This window comes from Castor canadensis, chromosome 4 (assembly GCF_047511655.1).
Source record: "Castor canadensis chromosome 4, mCasCan1.hap1v2, whole genome shotgun sequence".
Classification (NCBI taxonomy): Eukaryota; Metazoa; Chordata; class Mammalia; order Rodentia; family Castoridae; genus Castor; species Castor canadensis.
In genome coordinates this window covers 116177009-116198136 of record NC_133389.1, presented here as the reverse complement: position 1 = coordinate 116198136, position 21128 = coordinate 116177009, and the positions used below count along the sequence as shown (strand labels likewise).

Genomic DNA, 21128 nt, shown 5'->3' with positions numbered 1-21128 from the left:
TCTCCTTCCAGAAATATTGTGTCACAGAATTTCCATACCAGCAACAGCAATTTAACCTAAAAAATGCTTCTGCCATGTCTTTTCATTCTTTTTTCTATGGGAAATAAGAGAATTATTCTTATTCCCATTTTACAGAAATCAAGGTCAAGAGGTGCAGGTCTCTAGATGCACAGCTCAGTAACATTGAAGCTGAGTTTGGAAGGCAAACACTGTGACATTAGCGCCACCCCTTTCCTAACAGACCACAGGACTCCCATCAAAAATATTAAGCTGGTTTTAGCTACAAAGAGATCTGTAAAATGCAAATCTTGAGTCACAGGAAATTTCAAGGTGCTACAGGACAGCTGACTACTTAAAAACCTAGAGCGATAACTGCTTCTCTGCCTGCCCAACCCATTACAGGACAATCAAAGCAGACTCTAGCTTGCCACCACCCAGTCTCTTATCTGGCATTTCCCCCTGAGTCCCAACTTGGTATATAGCCCTAATTTAAAATCAGAAGACTAGTTCTGTGCTTTTGAAGACTTTTCCATCCAAGACCCCTCACCCTCATTCTAGAAGCTCTAACTGACTCCAGCCACAAAACCATCTTCAAAAAACTAACCTTTCAGTCCTTTAATCTGATTTCCCTGGATGGTTGGGAATGACCTGATCTAATAGTATTTTCTCCAATATACAGAAAGAAGGAGGCAACAACCACTCACTGATTTTCTAAGGCCATTCTTGATCTTTCTCACCCCTTTCCCCTCCCATATGTTACATTTGTCTGGGTTTTAAACATCTGTTCTCAAAGAGGTAATATTTGCTTTTCATTCAGAACCTAGCAATGTGGACCAAAGTTCACATGACATATTGCAGAGTATGTTTAGTTGCAAATGCTATGTACGGGCTCTTTGAAATGTAGCATGTATGGCACCATGTGACACATGGTTGCCATGGTAATACACTTTTTGGCTGAACTACAGCAGAAGCCCATGGAACATACATTGCTAATATGAGACTCTGCCCTGTGCTAATGCATAGGACACAGTCAATCTGGGACATGGGACTTAGGAGTTTTGCATGCAGCCTGGGTGGCAGGTGCCCTCTTCCTGCATGTGCAGGGAAGATGTGGTATCCTCCCTTTCCAGTCCTGTCTCCCAGGCACGGGCATGCTGTGCATTCTGCCATGCATAGAGACAGCATTTGCTTGAATATCGGTTTGCTATATTTTGTATCAAAGGGGGCCCCAGCTGAAAACATTTTATTTTGTAAACTGAAGTGAAAAATCAGTTTATGGCAGATCCTTTTTTGAATAATGACATTCTTTTTCCCAATTCCAGAATTCAACAGTCATGAGCAGAGCTGAAAATTTTAAACAAGTTGAGTACCTCCTTATTCATGGAACAGCAGATGGTGAGTTTCAGTTAATTAGACTTTTTAGTATCACAGACAGGTTTGCAATTTCACTACTGACAAAACAAAAGCATGAGGGGCAAGACTGTTACATTTACTTCAATAAAACAGTGTTGCTTTCCACAACTCACTTGTCTTGGGCTAAATGGGATGCTGAGTCCTAGAACTTCAAACAGTCCCTTTATTCTTGTGCCCTTCCCTCCCTTTGGTTTCAGAAAACTAGAGAGGCTATTAGCTACTTGTTTCCTTTCTCTCCTTGCAGATAACGTTCACTTTCAGCAGTCAGCACAGATCTCCAAAGCCCTGGTGGATGCTGGAGTGGATTTCCAGGCAATGGTACAACAATGCTTTGTGCAGGGGGAAGGAAGTGTCTAGTGGTGTCTAGTTTCCTCTTTGGGGGGCTACTTCTTCCCACAGAAGTACAAGAAGACAGGGACAGAATAGAGAGTTTTTATTTTTGCAGTATGAAGTTGGAGAAGTGATATCCTTGAGTTACACACAGAGTAGTATTAGAGAGTTTGGGGTTGAGAAGCACGAAATTGCATATTCTGTGAGTGTCAAAACACTGCTCTCCCATTCATGTGATTGTTCGTTCTCTATTTTGATTTGAAAGTAATCACTTATTCAGTAAATGTGTGGCAGAGTAATTCTAATGTGAAACCAGCACGATAATAGCTGAGCTCGATATGAAAACTCATGTTTGTCTGGTATGCATTACTAGCCATTCTAACAACAGTGGGATATTAATAAGCAGCAAGCTTTAGGCTTTGCCATTGCCATGCTATCTTTTGTTGAGCAACACAGGCAATAAACAATTAGGCTTGTTGTATAAAGTCAGCAATGGTTAGATGTACAGAGGATGTTTCTGAGTATTTAGTCAAATTCATTTTCTACATGAAAGATTTTCAGATTATGAGGAAAAATATACATATATATGTCTGTATGTCAAAAACAAAACTAAATTGTTTTGTGTGAAATGCAGCTTTCTTGTCTATTTTAGCTGGAAAACTTGCTTTTCTCCACTCTCTTCTAACACATGATATTCTGTGTGCTCAGTCCCAATGGTGTCCACTATACAGGAGTGGGATGACGATTTGATACAGAGAAAAACAGGCCTATCTTTTGGTCTAGATTCTTATAAGAGGTTAAGGTTGATTTTTCCACTATTCAAAGCAAAACCACAGATGCTTTAAGCAATTTTTAAAAGTTAACTTGTGTCTCCATAATATAGGTCTCCCTAGCAATGACTCCCCAATCATTTAATAAGGTATGAGTTGATAATATTTTGTCCAGGTCATAGACTACTTCTAAAGGAATTTCATACATTCATGTTTTTTAAATGTCAGAGTTAAACCTAAGTGTTGGTAAATAATATGTTTGACTTTTGACTTTACTTATGTCAAACATGTAACTGTAATATTGAAATAGATTTTTCTAGCTCCCATTGGTACATATAAGGAAAACTTCTTTATAAAAACTCATTTTAATATCACTTATCTAACTAGAGTGTAGACAAATTTGACACTTGATAGCACTTAATTAAAACAAGTGTGCTTAATGGGGTAAATCTTCCTATGCATATGTGATGTGGTTGCAAGTGTCCTATGAGTCTAATCTGAAAGTGGATTTGGGTATTTTAATTGGAATTTACATAGCTTAAAGCACTGCGCAGTAAAGCCAAATGCATGGTGGATTTTCTCAGCACCTGAAAAAGTGGATCAGAGACTTCTGCAGGACAGAACAACATGTCTTGGCAAAACTCTGGGGAAAAATTAGACATCCTCTTCAATCACATTTCAATTTACAAACTATTTTAGGAATTAAAACATCCTGTTTTATACCACATATGCTTATAAGAGATCATTTGATATTTTTCTTTTTGAAGACAGCTGATTTCCTAATTCTAACTCTCTTCTTCCTCTCTGTCTAGTGGTATACGGATGAAGACCATGGAATCGCTAGCAGCACAGCACACCAGCACATATACACCCACATGAGCCATTTCATAAAACAGTGCTTTTCTTTACCTTAGCACCGCAAAGCAGCATGATGCTTACAGCTTATTAAAAACATATTTGTTCTCATTGTCTCAAAACTGCACTGTTAAAATGATGATCTTTAAAAAATAACACTCAAATCAAGAAATCTAAGGTTACCTTTGCTCCCAAATTTCATACCTATAATCATGAGTGAAAACTTCTGTCTTCACAACAGATTATTACCTTATAGCAATTTAGGTTGTTCAGTCTGATTTTGTTTATCATTTAAATCTTTTCCACATTAGCTGCTAAAACAACAAATATAAATTATTTTTGTGAGAGCTTTGCATAGAGCAGTGTTTCAATTTTTTCTACTAGACTAGTCCAAATCTTGTTCTCTTCTCTAAAGGGATGACAAGACATGGGCAATGATGTCATTAGGGCAGGGACAAGAGAGAAGGGTCTAGGGAAAGGAGAGAGAAGGGCATGGTTAGAAACTGACGTCCAGGCATACCCACCACATCAGGCTACTGTCTACTCCCCTCAAAGACAAGCTTCTCACAGCCAGACTGTCAGTTTTCTGAGAAAGACCATTCAAACAGTCTCAGGAAATCATATATGCAAAGCACTGACTTCTAAGTAAAACCACAGCAGTTGAACAGACTCCAAAGAAATGCAAGGGAAACTGCCAGCAAAGTAAGGACCCCAGGTGCCAGTTATGGCTATAGGTGCTACAAACACAGCAAGGGTGACAGGAAAGCATGGTAAATGTGCTTTTAAAAGACACTGTTTTCTAGTGAAATGAGGCCACTTGGAACTTGAGATGTGAACACATCAGCCTGCCCTGTTAAAAGCTGAAAATATTTGTATTACAAATGCTGACTTGAAGTCCTTACATCAGTTTTTCTTATTTCATTTATTTGAGCATTTTAATTAAAATATTTTAACTTCTTTGGATTTATTCTTTTTAAATGGAGAATAAACTATAATGAACTATTATTTCCCTTGTACATACTGTGAAGTTTTTCCTGGTGAAAAATGACCTTCATTTTTCAGAGGTAATGAGTTGTGTCTTGAATCAGACCTAAACCACACTGGCACGTGTATACATTTGTCAAAAAAGAAAGTTCTTTTTAATTTTGTTAGAAATCCCAGACTACCTTGTAAACATGAAGAGTTCAGCTTTTTTTAAATTACATACAGATAAGATTTTTTTATCTAACACACAGATAGTTTCTATTATCATAGGTACACCTAGTTTTGAGAAATCAGCTTCTAATAACTTTAGATGCTTGTATAATATTAATACATAATTTATAACTTTATGCTGGGTAACTATAATAAGGTTCATGTTACAAGAACAAGTATCAATGACATCATTGTGGTAGTTCTGATGGCTCAGTGGAAGTAAAAAACAAATGGCAAGTTAATCAGTTAAATGTCCAATCAATTATTTTTGGTTGCCATAATTATAATAATGAAAGCATAGATTTCAGATGCTGAATTTGACCTAGCAATGTCTCAATAACTGAGAAAACATTTTTTTGTCTCCATTATTTGCAGAACAGCTCCATTTTAAAAAAAAAGTGACTTCATGAATTTAAACTCAGTGTCAGACCACTTGTGAGGCAAAATTATCATGAACAGCATGAGTTGCAGCATAAAAACCTAGACCTGGGAAAAATTTGGAAACAGTTTATCAATTTGACATGAGATTGATGAGTTCTAGGTAAGAATGGACAGAGGCTTGTGAAACCCAGCCTCAAGTCTATTTTCAGAACACTCCATTAAGTTGCTACACCTTAATTAGTTCTCAAGTTCCTCTCAGCCATTGGAACCATCAACCAACATTCAAACCTGTGAGTTTCTTCTCATAAGTTTGTTTCTGAATATATTCAGTCATCATGAGTAGCCCAACCAATCTTTGCAGAGTTCTATATTAAGGAACAGCTGTAATATATGTTCATATCTTGGACAGCATTAGCAATTATAAAAGAAACTTAAGTAGAATGTTTCCTTCTACATTAATTGCAACCACATATTGTACAATAAGTCATATATTAATAATACCTATGTCAAATATTGTGTAATATTTGTACAGAATCAAAATTACATGAATTCATTGTTCCTTTGTTTCTATTCTAAATATTTTTTCTTGATCCCAGAGTAATAAAAAAAATCATAACATATTTTTCAAGCAATGGGGATTACAAATAGTGATGGTATAAATAAATTGAATATAGTTCTTATTTGATAGTCACAAACAAGTTTTACTCTCCAATAAGTTTTAAATTAGTTTATTGGAAAAGAAGGATAAGGATATTGATAGATGAATCAGAGAGAAACTTAATCTGATGATAATTTTTAGAAACACAGAAACTACTCATACCACTAAGAAGTGCAAACTGTCTCTTATTGACAGTGAGTGAAAGCCTCCACAGACACACAAATGACTGACTCCTTTTACAACAACCTATTAGAGCACACCAGTGCCTGGAGGTGTACTCACTAAAAGAAAAGCACTCATCTCTCTATGGATACAAAAATTTATTTTTGAACGTTTTTGTTGGAAACCACACTAAAAATAATTACTTATCTTCGTGCTTTCTTAAATAGGCACAGAGCATAATTCAATGTATTCTTTATGACTCAGAGCCACCATCACAAAAGTCAATTATCATATCAGGTTGTATGTCATTCTGGATATTTATTCACAGACTATCAGTTCCACCTCTCGGTATTTTCTGTTTTGCTCTAAATTGAAGTGAGAATACTGATTTATAAATCTACTAGATTTGTATGGTATTTAAGATTTTATAACATACTAAAACATAAGCATGGCTTTTTTTCATAAAAATAGCTTTCTTATGTCAACTTTGTGACAGTTCTTTCAGTAGTGCCCAAAAATATTTTTTGCATACATCCTGAGTGACAAAAGGAGGTTATGCACTCTAACGTCACTCACTACCCAGTAAGAAAAGCTCAGAGCGTGATATTAACAAGACAGTTTATGCTTAGTCAGAGTTTATCGTCTTTCTTCATGTCACCTTTCTGTGACAACATCATTTAATCTCAAGAATTTGAAACAATAAAAAGAGAGAGAACTTCTTTTGGTAATTATAGGCTTTAAACTTCAACTCAAAGATCTTATTGTACATAGCATTTCATCAGAAGCAATTCTCCAGATTTGTCAAATTATTTAAAAAGCACATGTCAGTATGGTGAAATGTATGACCATTCAACAACCAAAACTCTTAATTACAGTTATTTCTCAGCATCCACAGGGGATTGGTTCTAGATCTCCCTGCACATAAAGTCACCAAAATCTGAGGATACTAAAATGTCTTATATGCAATGCCATATCTAGAAATATCTTCCTATATACTTGAAATTATCTCTAGATTACTTATAATATCTACTATTATGTTACTGTTATATAACGTTATTATATTATAAGGGAATAAATATAAGAAAAAAGTCTATGCACATTGAATACAAATGTAGTATTTTCCAGATATTTTTGATCTGAGGTTGGTTGATTCCATCAATGCAGAACCTGAGGATTAGAAGCATGGACTTGTATTGCTTTAAGCTTCTTCTATCCAAAATCATAATTTTGTGACTTGTGAGCAAAAAAAGGATTTTGTCAGGTAGGTTTGGTTTCCAATATTACTCACAGAAAAATAGGTGATGAAGAAAATGTAATATATTGAGAAGAACTATTACTGAATCTGATTCTGGTTTCATGAACCAAAATGAACAGTCTATTAAAAAGAAAGGCAATCCCATCTCATCTCCTACTAAGGACATAGTGCTGTGCAGCTGAGGTCAGGTGGACAGTGTTTAGATTATCAGGACCATTATCCACTAGTGACCAACATTTAAAGACCATGACTTACCTTGTTAGAACTCTAGTGCTTAATATAAAAGAACTGCAAACATCCCTGCCTCAAAACTGTTGCATACCAGAAGCCAGTGGCTCATGCTATAATCCTAGCTACTTGGGAGGTTGAGATCAGGAGAATTGTAGGCAAGTAATTTGAGAATATTTCCAACATAACCAGAGCAAAATTGACTAGAGGTGTGGCTCAAGTGGTATACTTCCTGCTTTGAAAGCATGAAGCCCTGAGTTCAAACCCTAGTCCCACCAAGTCAAAACAGAAGAAAACAAAAGAAAAAACATTTATTGCTAAGGAGATTTATATGCATGCAATGCCTGGGATCCTCCTTTCACCTTTTCCTCCCTCCTAGTTACAGCATTCAGCTGCTTCCACCTTGGAGGCTCCACAGATTTGTCTTGCTTTGGGCTTCCATGTCCTCAGGCACTGGACACATGATGGTGCCCAATAAGCATTGCTGCTGTTTGATACTTCCACGTCAGTAAGACTCACTTTCAGATCTTTAATCATCCTCCACAAACTGAGCAGTAGCATATTCTAACATATTTAACTTACGATTCTGTTAAGTTTTGCTGGCTGAGTAAACAGCAGAACACAGACTGGGCTGTGTAGAGTTAGAAGGGAGGGATAAAACATCATCGCTGCCTTCAAGTTGCTTATAAACAAATACAGGAAATAAGTCACAGGGCAAGAGCCTATGACTCACACACACTCAAAAGGAAAAAGACCTAGATACCTAAGCCCACATTAAGGGAGGGCAGGGAAAAGTGACTCTGGATTCCAATAATCTAGCCGTTGGCTGAATTTTGTAGTACATTTAGATCTTAGATTTTTTTTTAAATAGTCTCAGGCTTACTGTGCTTTCACTGTGCTTTTCAGAACTTTTTATCAGATACAACTGTGTGTGAATGTATAATCTATGTATAATCTCCATATACAAATGAATGTTTTACATAAAAGGAATTGTAATAATGCTATTGTGTTTGAATTTTTTAAGTAACCAAGGAGTATGCTTGAGCTTATTTAGCTTCAGTACTAACAGATATTTAGAGAATGTTCACAAGTAATGTTTGATCATCTGAGAATCATTTGGGGAGTGGAATCTCTAAGGAAACGGTTCACTCTTTCCCCACCATATTCTCTACTGTGCTGCAAGACTAATCTTTTCAAAAATTCCTGCTCTCCATTACTCAAAGCTCTAATGGATGAAGTTCAAATATCATAGTGTAGAATTTGACATCATTTATAATATCTCCAACTTGTGTTTCTACCTTTTCTTATGTCTTCCGCATCCTCCTAACACTCCACAACACTGGGCTGTTTTCTGGGTTCCAAATATATATGCCATGCTCCAGTTATACCACATAACTTTACTTTCTTAACCTTATCTTTACTTCAATATTGACATGGGTTTAAGAAGCTCTGCAGTTCAGGGAGTGCATTTCCATTCCCATATCCATCCTAATTTATGTTACCTCTTCTGTAACATTTTCTTAAGGTTCTACTTAGAGTTCTCTTCTTGAGTTACTCAAGTTGGTGGCTTTAATCAAACCACCAACTCAATACAAATCAATAATATTACAGCTACACATTCAACCTGCCTTTGGAAGCAAAGATCATAGTCCTGTTTTCAGACTCCAGCACAAATAATAGTGCTCAATACACAAACTGAAAATGAATTGGAGGGACAGTGGTCTCAGTAAACTGAACCTTTCTATGGTGAATGTCTTAAATATGATCTGTAAAATAAAGTATTATCAGTAAGCCATATAGATTTCTGACTACAATTATTCTCTCAAAGTGATATTTAGAGACTAACTATACTATCCAAATCACTTTCAGAAAACTTTCAAATGGTTGTCATCTCATTTCACTGCAAGGCATGAATATACAATATAGAAATATAGAAAAATTGGCAAGCAATCTTGTGATTATAGTCACATAATCAAGTACTCAGGAATAAATAGCCTAAATTAAACAGAAACAGAAGCTGGTCAGTGTACATAAGAAACTGAATAGGATATACTTTTAAGAGCCAAAAAAAAAATCTTAAAGTCGTCAGTAAAGTGTCTCCATCAGACTACACCAAAAGGACATTCAGGAAAAAACTTTTAAAAGTTGTATACTTTTAAGTAGTAGCAATTACAAAGTAAGCTCACTAGTCAAGAGAGAAATACTAACTAGGAGGTTAGAGCTCTGAATGCAATTATCTCCGCAACACACCGCCAGATGGCTACAAAAGAATAATAGTCCCATGTGACCTTTATAACAAATAGGAGGAGACAAATTTTAGGAAATGCTTTCCCCATGGGGGATAAAATTAGGAGTTAAGGAGTTCTAATAATGAGGAATCCTACTAATTAGCATTTTACTAGTTACACGAGCAATATCAATTGCACTCAAGACACTCTTCTCTGGAAAATGAGGAAATGCATCCTTATATAGTTCTCATTATTTTCTGTTCATAAAATTCAAATTTTCTGAATCCTGTAAAATCTTTACATTAGCAATGTTACTTAACTGTAGGGATGCCTTAACCTAGATATTATACTTAAAGAATCAAAATGGTCTACACTGATTTACCGATTAATATAAAGGACAAAGACAAGACACATTGCATCACAATTTAAAATATGCAAGGAAATTAGTTAGGATAAATATTTATTTCCACATAACATTTTTCAGTTGTGAAAAACACAATATCCTAGTCACATTTACACTTTACTTAAACTTTGCAATAAATTACATTCGAAGATATTCAATAATTTTTATCAGGAATCTGAAATTAAGAGTAAATATATAATACTACACTTTCTTATATTTTATATGATTTCAAAATATTAGGATTAACATAAGGAAAGCATTAAAATTCACATAAGAACAGAATTACTATAAAAATACTCAGCAATACAGAATTTCATTGGATGATTGCTTATTCAAATCAGCGATCACATGAAGGTTTTAATTCACTGTGATCGTTTTTAACAGAATAGTTTTTCATGTATTAAAGCATGAAGAGACTGCTCTGGGGAATGGCGGGCTAAATCATAGAACAATGCAAATGTTTACAATGGAGTAGCAGTGTTACAAAATACACAAAGGCAACACATTTGGAACAGAAAGTATCTGTATTTTTCTTCTGCATTTATAAATACAAACTTTATTAACAGCAAGTTCTTCTTCCCATAATTTTTTTGGCTAATGCTCCATGAAAAAAATGACTCCCTAAAGGATTGTGAGGAATTTTTTCAGAAGATATCAAAATGTTGACGTTAATAGAGGTCTTGGTTTTTTTTTTAACCCCCCTCATTAGCTTTATCACAAAGAGGATTTTTTCCTTTTCATGTGTATTTATTCTGAGTATATAATCAATAGTTTATAAAAGCCACAGGCTCTGGATTATTGTAAAATTAGACATTGAAAGATTGTAAGGTTGATGATCACTGATCATTCTTAGGAACCAAGAGCGCTGTGAGCTTTATTTTCACATCATCTAAATAAAATGGTAGATTACATTTTTAGTAATGCTCAAAAATCCTTAACTTTCCTTCTTCTAGTATAAGCTTAGTAAGATGCATTATTTTATATGGACTGAAATATCTACAGAAACTTCTCAAACAGAATCTGAAATTTTCATTTAAAATATTATTTTTCCACAACATGCATTTAATTAAAAAGTGGAAAAGAACTTTGCAGAAAAAGATTATAATGGGAGACCTGTTGGTAATATTAGAACATGATTCAGGACCAGCACTAAGCAGTACATGACCCTTAGCAGCAGAATGACTGGACAGCAGTGACATTTCATATACAATAACTTACTGTGTGGTATGTGTATAATAGGTTTATGTGGAAAACATCTGTTGTCCATTGGAAAGAAATTTAACTGCATAACTCTGATAAAGATGTAAATTGAAAATCTCATGAAACTGTTAAAGTTTTATCTGCAGCATTTCATAGAAGCCTAGTATTTCATCATCATGTGGTCACAACTTGAATTTTAATTAACTACTTGACTCTCTGCATTATTGTCTGATTTTTCCTAACAAGTTATGAACAGGTCTGTATATATTATTTTCAAATGACTTTAAGTTGCAGTTAGATATAAATTTTTAAGTATTAAATGTATCATATTAAATCAAGGAAATACATAAATATAATTATTAAAAATGCTTTCAAACTAGTATTTTGATTTGGGTCTTTTGAAATAAGTCACTAATGCTAAGCTATAAAAAAATAAAAAGAACTAAAACTACCTTTCAAAATTCTTCTGAATGAAATTATCAGGCATCTTCAGGTCACTAAAGTAGGAAAATACAAACTAGGTAAATATGACTTATCTTTTTAAGAAAGCTATTGCTCTCAAAAAAACTGACACTGGAATCCAGTGTCTACAAATGTCTAACATATAGCAAGGGACACATGGATTCTTACATTAGCTATCTTATCTGTTCACAAGGGTATCTCACTGCTAACACAAAAGTGAAATGAGTATTGCACTACTTACAGTATGAAGGTGGATTTTGGATGAAAGACAGAATTTACAATACAGGATCAAAGCAGTTTTAATAATTGTGACACTCTTTTCATATATGTAAAAAATAAACTGAAGATCAAGTCATAGACAAGTCTCCCTGTCAACACCTTTCCCTGAGTCAGCTTTCTTCTCTTTTCGGTTTTCAGTGCTACAGGGAAAAAAAGAAAAATTTATTACTGCAGTCCAGCATAGCTACCATAAGATTAGCTTGCTCAGATACAAAAACCCATCAACACCAAAGCTACACAAGAGCCCTTAAGGCACTGCTCTCTCATGCTGCAAAGCATAGATAGACAGCAACAATTAAAATCCTCTGCACTCAGTGAGATAGAAACCAAGAACTGCAGAGAGGGGGAAATTCAAAAACAGACAGTAAAAAACAAACAAAAAAAACCCCAGACATTTAAAAAACTGTTATAAAAAGCATGCGAGATTAATATCATGATCCTCATTTGGGCAAATGAATCAGTGATGATTGTTGAAAACGCCAGTCATGACCATCTTAAGACAGAACTAACACTAGAACGTGACACAAACAAGATGCTACAGTAGGTATTTCTGGGCCCTGTTATAAGTGGCTCATTCTTTGTGTCTGGACTGGATCTTAATCTTAAGAGAAGGACAAGTCTTGGTTATGTAAGGCAGACACATCTCACTTGGATTGGAAGAATGGGTCATCCTGCACACTTTTCTCCAGATACCTATGCTGTCTTTACAGACAGACCCCCCAGACTTGCACATCAGAGTTATGACACTTTGCCTCACTCCTTCTAGAATAAACTCTGTTTAATCATATCTTCCAATGAACTTTACCTACAGCCAGGCTGACAATGTGACAGTACTATTTTTGTCTATTTTTTATTTATTTTTCCAGGGTACACTTTTTCTACTCTCACATTGAAGTTTTCATGGAAAGTTCAAATAATGTGCTCATATGCATGAAGCTTATCCCAACAGCATATGCTTCCAGAAGGGCATACTCATTTGCTCATACTTCCAGGGCATGCAAAAGCCTTCCACATTAGAGGTCTCTCTGTTCCCCTCTCCCCAACTGTTGACACAGGACAACCTGCAACCAGTCTCTAAGGCCCTGAGCTGAAGGATACACATGTTTTTACTATTAACTCCAGCCCTTTAATAAAAACTTAAGAAATAGTTGGTGGGGGACTACCTTGGTTTTATAACTCTTCTCCAAGTAATGAAGTAATCAAACTCTGTATTTCAATGAGGCCTCCTGTGCAGCTTTCTTAGTGGTCAATAAGTTAGACACATTCTAAGAGTGTGTATTTAAAATTGTTTTTCCTCCAATTCAAGCTAGAAACAGCCCTTCTCAGTTGTCACCACCACCCGGCACCATCAGGTAAGAAGTGCCGGAGCTTCTGCCATCTGTGGCACGCTGCCAGCTCTGAGAGCTGGTGTGAGCGAGTGTCTATGGCACCCGGGTTTATGCCTGCCACACTTCTCAGCACAGACTCCTTACAGGTCAGAGCAAAGCAACTTTTTTCTCTTCTCTTTTCTCCTTCTATGAGAAGAGATGACAGTGTGCACATGATGTGTTGAGAGCCTTAACTCTGTATTTTTAACTCCTCTATCTGTATGACTCACTTCTACTTTAAGTTCCTTTCATATGACAAGTGTGTGCTAGTCTGCTTTCCAAATTAACTTTTCATTGGGCTTTACCTGGTTCACAGTCTCTTCTGCCAAACAGGGAAGAATAGGACAGGGCAGTGAGTCCTAGTCTTAGAGTTGGAAGACAAAGTCTTCATTACAGAAGCTAAGAATGAGGTATATGACCTAGGACTAAGTATTCAATTTCTACGAGACATGGTTTCTTCATCAGTAAGTTGAGGTTGGGCCCAGGTGGCCTCTAGGTCCTCTTGCAGCTCAATTCTACAATACTGATGCCGGTGTTCCTAGTTCCAATGGACTTTGTCTTTTGGGAAATGTAATAACAGATCCTATCTATAGGGGACTGTGGGAGACAGACATACTGGCCTCTACATATGTACAATGCTTTACAATGTAATGTTCCATGACCTTTTGATAAATAAATAAGTTTCCAATGACACTATTAGTCACCAAGGACAAAGAGATTCAGAATACCAACTTGACCTACAAATGAGCTTTCTCCTGATCTGTTTTGGTCATATTTAGTGTTTTGGAGGGTTATAAAATAATGACTGATTAAATGACTCTTTTCCCTTCATTAAAGTCATTGGTTTTGGTATCAGATTATATTTCAACAAACAATGAAACAAAAATTTTATAACCAACTGAAAACTTCTATGAAAAATATTCTCAGCTTGAATCTTCCTACCGTCTGTTCATCTATCTGTCTGTTTCTCTCTCTCTCTCTCTCTCTCTCTCTCTCTTTCTCTCTGGATTCCTTGTTGCATTCTTGTTTCTGGATGCCATCAATTTTAAACTTTCATTGTAACAACTATTTATTACATATCTTTTAGTTGTTATTGTAATGACCATATATTGCCAAGTATTCTGCAAAGACCTAGGAACGGAAGACAGATAAAACTATCTTTACCCTTGAGGGGTTACAAGTTAAAATATACAGAAGTAGTATTTCAAGAGAGAGCAAAAACTAAAACCACTCCTGTCATGCTGCTCAGAAATCCATGAAGCTGTTACCCTTCAATGACACTAAAATAGTTGTTATGAACAGTATTTACTGAGCAGCCATGAGAAGTCTCAGGTTTAGGAATTCAGAGCAAAGGAGAATCCAAAATAGGAGATGATGTGGGGAGTGCAGGCCATAAGTATAGAGAGAAGAGCAATCAGGGGGTCCCAGAGCCTCACTTGCTATCAAGCAAAATTAGTTGCTACTTTTTTCTAGCATTGACAGTTCTCTTATCAAGAAAAGTTGATCTTGGGTGTCAGTTTTATAAAACACAACAGTTGCTCAAATGTTCTGATGTAATGTGGTTTGTAATGAGACATGTTTTCAACAATCCATCCAATAAACTACAGAGGAGCTTTGTCATATGTGTGCATAGTACTGTTAAACTAGAATCAAAGTAGACATCCTACAGATTTAGTGGAATTTGAAATCAGTTCATGGATTCTACTTCTAGGCAAGCTAAGTAAAATATTTCTTACAACGAATTGTGAATGAGATAATTGAGAAAATACACTACTCTTCTAAATTCCATTTAAGAAGCCATGTAGGCCTCTGAGATATCTTACAGTGGGTTTCAGAATGAAAAATAGCTGAGGGGATGGATCAAAAGCTGCAGAGAGCCAGTTTAAGTCTCAAGAGATACAGGTCCTAGCGTCCTAATCTTTAGGTATTTTAGTTATGTTTTTTACCAACAGATACCAAATTTTTCATAGTTTCTGGTTGTCATATTCTAATATCTGAAACAGAAAAACTTTGGGAAGGTATTTCTGTTCTTAGTGCTTTTAGGGTTTCTGGAAGCCATTCCCTTTCTGTTAGTTTCCACTGTCCTGAAGATGAAAAATATTAACCATCAACTAAGAGAAATTATATTGCATCAAAAAAGCAAAGAAATTGTGAAATATGATGGTCTGTCACCCTAGCACTCAGGAGTCTGAGGCAGTAGGATTGCAAGTTTAAGGCCTGCCTGAAATATATGGTGAGACCCAGACAGAGAGAGTGAGAGAAGAAAGAAAGAAGAAGAAGTAGAAAGAAGAAGAAAGAAGAAGAAGAAGAAGAAGAAGAAGAAGAAGAAGAAGAAGAAGAAGAAGAAGAAGAAGAAGAAGAAGAAGAAGAAAGAAGAAGAAGAAGAAGAAGAAGAAGAAGAAGAAGAAGAAGAAGAAGAAGAAGAAGAAGAAGAAGGAAGAAGAAGGAAGAAGAAGAAGAAGAAGAAGAAGAAGAAGAAGAAGAAGAAGAAGAAGAAGGAGGAGGAGGAGGAGGAGGAGGAGGAGGAGGAGGAGGAGGAGGAGGAGGAGAAGGAGGAGGAGGAGGAGGAAGAAGAAGAAGGAGGAAGAAGAAGGAAGAAGGAGGAGGAGGAGGAGGAGGAGGAGGAGAAAAGGAGGAGGGGAAAGTAATCTAAGTAAACTTTCATTCTATAATAATTTGAACCCTAGTTTAGTGGGAACATACATTCCAAGACCAAGAAACAAGTGGCTATATCACAATATAAAGAATGCTCAATTTAAAAATGGACTTACATACTTAAAGCACCTTACACTGTTCACTAGAGTCAATCTACTTCTAATGAAATCTGTACACATATTTTTAAGCAAGTACATTTTTCTGGTGAAGAGCATCACTTGACTTTACTATGTACTTTAAGCATAAAACCTATAGTTTGAACCAAAGAAAAACAGAGGAAGAGTTTGGACTATGGACCTATATATTTGAGGAAGAAAAGTAATCTACTAGCTAGATTGTCTCAAAATCTTTACTTATTTCCCATGCCTGGCATTTTACTTAGAGTTCATCAACCTGGATTTCATAACTTAATAGAAATGAGAGAAATGCTGTATTTTTTTATGTGAGAGGGTTCACATGGATGTATCTCAGTGGGCTTGATAAATTACTCTCCTCATAACTGATTTTTTTTCAAAAGTACTAGCAAACACAGAATTACTAGAGGGATGACTCTTTGAGACTGTAGAAGGAATTTGGAGGAAAGGGTGATAAAGCATGTTTTAGAATAAAACATAATAGGTGCTTAACCAAAGCAAAGAAATACATGATGATTTTAAAGCCCTGTTCAAAGACACCAACCAAAAGTCTTGGAGAGAACCTACTGAGTAATTTATAGTAATCTCCTATTGAGTTAGTTTTGAAGGAGTTGATAGAGAAAGAGAAAGAGAGAGAGAGAGAGAAGGGGACAGAAGACAATCCCTAGCTTCTGGGGTGAAGATACTAAACATCCACTGTCTGTTTTATTTATTCTGTTTGCTGTAGAGATGACACTGAAGCAGCATGCCATTTTGGGGTGACAAAAACTGGCAGCAAGAGATGTATTCTCCAAGTCTAATATAGCCTCTTTCTCTAGTACATGTTTCCAATTATGTCTCATGAAGCCAGACAAAGCTTGCAGGTTTGGATGTATCATGGTAACATAAATTGAAGCTTCTAGCATTGCAATTTTTTTAATTAAAGGAACAAATTTTCTTTGTCCAATATGGAAATTTGATGTTACTACTGCAATTCTGTGAGATTTGTTGGTTTATATACAATGTATTTGTATAAGTTAAGGAAAGAAAAGAGTTTACTCAAGTTTCAGACCCACTTAAAGAGCTGAGTAGTTATTGGGACACCATAAAATTCAGTCTGATATTGGAGCTGACCCCAAGAGTCTCCAGGTCTTTTGCCTCCCCAAAACTCACACAGAGGACATAGGCTGACCAGGTTTCCAGAAGACACCATTTAACATAAGGAAATGCAACCACGGAATAGGTTTGAGGGAGAAAGTCTTACCTTTGGGGAATCAGCTTCTAGAGTGATTAGGAAGGGGAGCTTATGACAAAAATGTAATATAAAAATTAAGTAGAAAAAGTTAATTTAAGGTTATGAAAATAAAGTCAATAATTATAACACCATCCCAAATGCCTCCACCACTCTAACAAGAAGAGACACTAGCATAACATAGGAATTCCTTTTTCTTCAGATTAGCATCCAACTAAATTTAGTATCATTTTAACTCTTATTCATAAATTCTTGAACATTTCATGATGACCCTTATGTTTAAAGACACACTCACCCTCAGCATGCACTTAAAACCACCGTCCACAGCTACAGGATTTGTTGTATGTTTACATATGGCGAAGGAGGAACAGACAGAACTTTCAAGAGTTGAAAGTTTCAGGGTAGGGAGGTTAGGGAAGATTCAGAAATTTGGAATAAGAGAGTAGGAATACACTAAATATAAAATTACCATGTGCCATAGTGGTTGAAAAAAGGAAAGAGTGGGCAATATGGTCAGACATCTAAGAGGGTCTTAGAAAGTGGGCAATGACAGAATACAATAAATCATACAGAAAAAGAGTAGACCAAAATGAATGTCCAAAAATGTCATGCAGTGGGACTCATTTATTGCTCCATTTCCCCCCCACTGTGATAGTTTTGGAGTGAGCTTTTAATTTGAAAGGGAGATGTTGAAAAACACACTAACATTTGGAAAAAACTACAATTTTTACTCCCCTTCAAAAAGAATTTTATGAAATATTTTAGATTTAAATTTGATGGAAACCAACATCATTCTTTTGTTAGTGTATTTATGTCATAAAATCATTGGAATTAACAATAACCTCATTAGATTAAAATTCAAACCTTTTAGAAGGAAAGCTTGACTCCTTATCTTTTGAGTTATCGGCAGTAATCAGAAGGTTTCTCCACAAGGCAGTCTTTGACATTTCATCAGAGATATTGATCACAGATGGATCATCTCTAGATAGGAATTCACCCAAAATGAAATAAGCATTAAACAAGTAACTGTGGTTATTCAATGACAGAAACCAAGTATGGGTAATTTTATAACTGTGTGAAATATTTTTCTCAATTTTTATTGCAGTAAAGCACATATATGATAAAATTTACCATCTTAGTCATTTCCAAGTTCCAGTTAAATGTTATTAAATATATCTATAGTGTACCACCACCACCACCACCATCCCTCTCCAGAACTCTTTCCATCTTGTAAAACTGGAAGTCTACATCCATTAAACACTGATTCCCCATTTCCTCCTCTCCCTGGCCCCTGGCAACCACCCGTACGCCTTCTGTCTCTATGATTTTGGCTATTCAAAGTGTCTCATATAAATTGGATCATACAGTATTTATTTTTGTGACTAGCTTATTTTATTTAATATAATGTCCTCAAGGTTCAGCTGTGTTCAGTATTTCTTCCTTGTAAGTTGAATAAAATTTCATTGTGTGCATTTATTAAATTTTGTTTATTATGTGGTATTTTGATAATTAAAAACTGAGAAGTCTTGGGTAGCACTAGATTATTATAAAAATATCTGAAAGGTATCAAAGAAAAAACTCTGGTTATATAGATATAGATTTGGGCTGCAAGATTCTTAATTCATATACAGTAACAGAGACTAGATCCTGCATATGCATTGCTTAGGTTCTCGCCCCTAACAACTGTAGCATTTCAAATGCAGATCCCTCCTCTGCTCAGGTCCTGCACTAGCTCCCAACCACTCAGTGTAAACTCTGAGTGCTTACTACAGCCCATAAACTCTGTGCCCCCTCACCTTCTGAATAATCTCCTGCTATCTCGTCTCTGCCCACTCCTCTCCAGCCACAGTTCAATGGCCTCCTGACTGTTCTAGAACAATGCTTTTGCCTCAGAGCCTCAGCCCAGATCTTTCCATTGCCCCTGGTGTTCCTCCACATGGTACAGCCCTCGGCCTCCTTTGTTCAGATGTTACTTTCTCAGACAAACTCATTTTGACAACTGTATTTAAAACTTATTTCCAGCCCCTCATACCATTCCCATGTCTTTTGTTCTTTTTTATTGCCCTTTTCATCACCTGAAATACTATGCTGTATTACTTGTTCATTTGTTTATGTTCTCTCTTTTATTTCTATTCTACTTGAATATTAGTTTCATGAGAACAAGGATTCTAGACCATTCGTTTACTGCTGTTCTTTCAAGAGTCAGGCAGAGCTGGACACTTGGTACTCTCCCAATAATTATTTGTTGAACAAATGAATACAGACTATGTGTTTGACAGAGCTCTTTCCACATGGCTGGTGAAATCTATAAAACCAGGAATTGGTATTATACCCAGTGCTTTTTTAACATTTTTAAATGGCACTAACTATAGGTGAAATTCAGAATGCTCAAGACATCCCCAGGACTAGAAACATAATACAATGGCAGCAGTAATTAATCACAGACCAAGAGAAAGTTTTAGGAACTGAGAAAATAGCATTCTTTCACTCCATGTAAAGATGCTTTCCGGTTCTACAGAGATCCTAAGGTGGCCTCACATGAACCACACTGGTGGTGTTCCCAAGAGAACAACAAATTCAACATTTAAGATGAACAACACCTTGGGTCTCTGCCTCAACCATTCTGGAAATATGTCATTTAATTCCTCTAATCTGCTTAAAAAGATAGTTTCCTAGTAACTCAAAAGGATAATTTCCAAAAAATTAGTGGCATATAAGTATTTTCATGGTATTATGTGACAAAGCATCTCATGAGGAAAATGCTTTAGAAAATTCTAGATTAAACAAAATTAAACTTATAAGAAAGGCAGTACTACTTAGGTTATTTGATATGCTAGGGTTCACTGTGAATTTCCAAACTGGAATGCAATATGGAACATTTTCCACGAGCCCTTTTAAGAGTGATACCACATGAGGCTAGGTTTCCACAGAATACACTTGAGAATATACAGATTCAACTAAATCAATAGGATCTTAAAGGTTAAGTGTTGTAGGAGAAAAAAATCAAGGTTAAAATGCCTTCTACACTGTGCTTTGCCCTGACTTGGGTACTCATATTTTTAAATTTTTAGGGAATATGACTTTAGAGTTAGACTGAAAATACAAAAGATTCTCTCTTTGTTTTTTTTCAACACTATCAAAAGTCCCCCCACAAAAGAAATTCTTCTCTGTTTTTTTTACTAGCCTTAATTTATCTTTAAGAACTTTGAGGCCATAAAATTGGGTACTAAATGGTACTTAAAATATAATTTTATAAGAAAACTATTTAAGCCAAACTATATGGAGTAGGAGGAAGGAAAAGGGAAGAGAAAAAGAGAAGGGGCAAGGGAGAGAGAGAGAGAGACAGAGGGAGAATGAGTGAATGAATAAATGAGAATGAATATTGTTGCCCAAACATTTGCAGAAAAAATTTGACTATAACTTACAGGAATTTGCTTTCTTTTGCTATATCTTTGTATATAAAGAAGGTTGGAATATTTTGGAGAATTACATAAATATTTCCTAAAATGACTGATATGATTGAATCCTGTAACTCAAGAAATAGAGGATCTCTTTGCAAAGGCCTTTTTTAGAGGAAAATTCCCAGAGTAAAAATATTTGCAACTTGGGGAATGATAACCTCATTTATACTAGAAGTAACTCTTGACCTGTCTTCAGGTGCTGCTTTCAGTGAGTATGAAAGTGATCACATGTATACATTATAAATATGAAAAGACTTCAACAACAGTTTTTGCCCAACTTCATTTTATGATACTTAGATATAGTCAATCAGATAATATTGAGAGAACTTTGCACTGGGACTCGGGTAATCTAATTTTTAGTGTCAGATTTTTCTACTCTAATACAACTTCAACAAAACTTTTATGAGAGTCCACACAGTATAAAATTCTTAGAGAATACATCAACAGAAGTTTATTAGCTAC

General features: G+C 35.7%; 2 protein-coding genes across 9 annotated transcripts in view; one reads left to right on the top strand and one right to left on the bottom strand.

Annotated features, from left to right (window-relative positions):
• The window catches only part of Dpp4 (dipeptidyl peptidase 4), an 80099-nt gene extending 74586 nt beyond the window's left edge, over positions 1–5513 (top strand). The window contains exons 24-26 of the mRNA XM_074070955.1: positions 1323–1395; positions 1658–1731; positions 3326–5513. Coding sequence (XP_073927056.1) covers positions 1323–1395; positions 1658–1731; positions 3326–3427 — 249 coding nt within the window. The 3' untranslated portion in view covers positions 3428–5513. The remainder of the gene's footprint in view (positions 1–1322; positions 1396–1657; positions 1732–3325) is intronic.
• Positions 5514–9898: 4385 nt separating this feature from the next.
• Positions 9899–21128, bottom strand: part of Slc4a10 (solute carrier family 4 member 10) — a 307228-nt gene continuing 295998 nt past the window's right edge. For 7 of the 8 annotated variants that reach the window (XM_074070948.1, XM_074070951.1, XM_074070947.1 and 4 more), the window contains 2 exons: positions 18070–18186; positions 9899–11958 (listed from right to left, as the gene is read on the bottom strand). In XM_074070948.1, the coding sequence (XP_073927049.1) occupies positions 11892–11958; positions 18070–18186 (184 nt within the window). In that variant the 3' untranslated portion in view covers positions 9899–11891. Of the gene's footprint in view, positions 11959–17217; positions 17257–18069; positions 18187–21128 lie in introns of all 8 variants that reach the window. The other variant, XM_074070949.1, reaches the window with a different exon arrangement.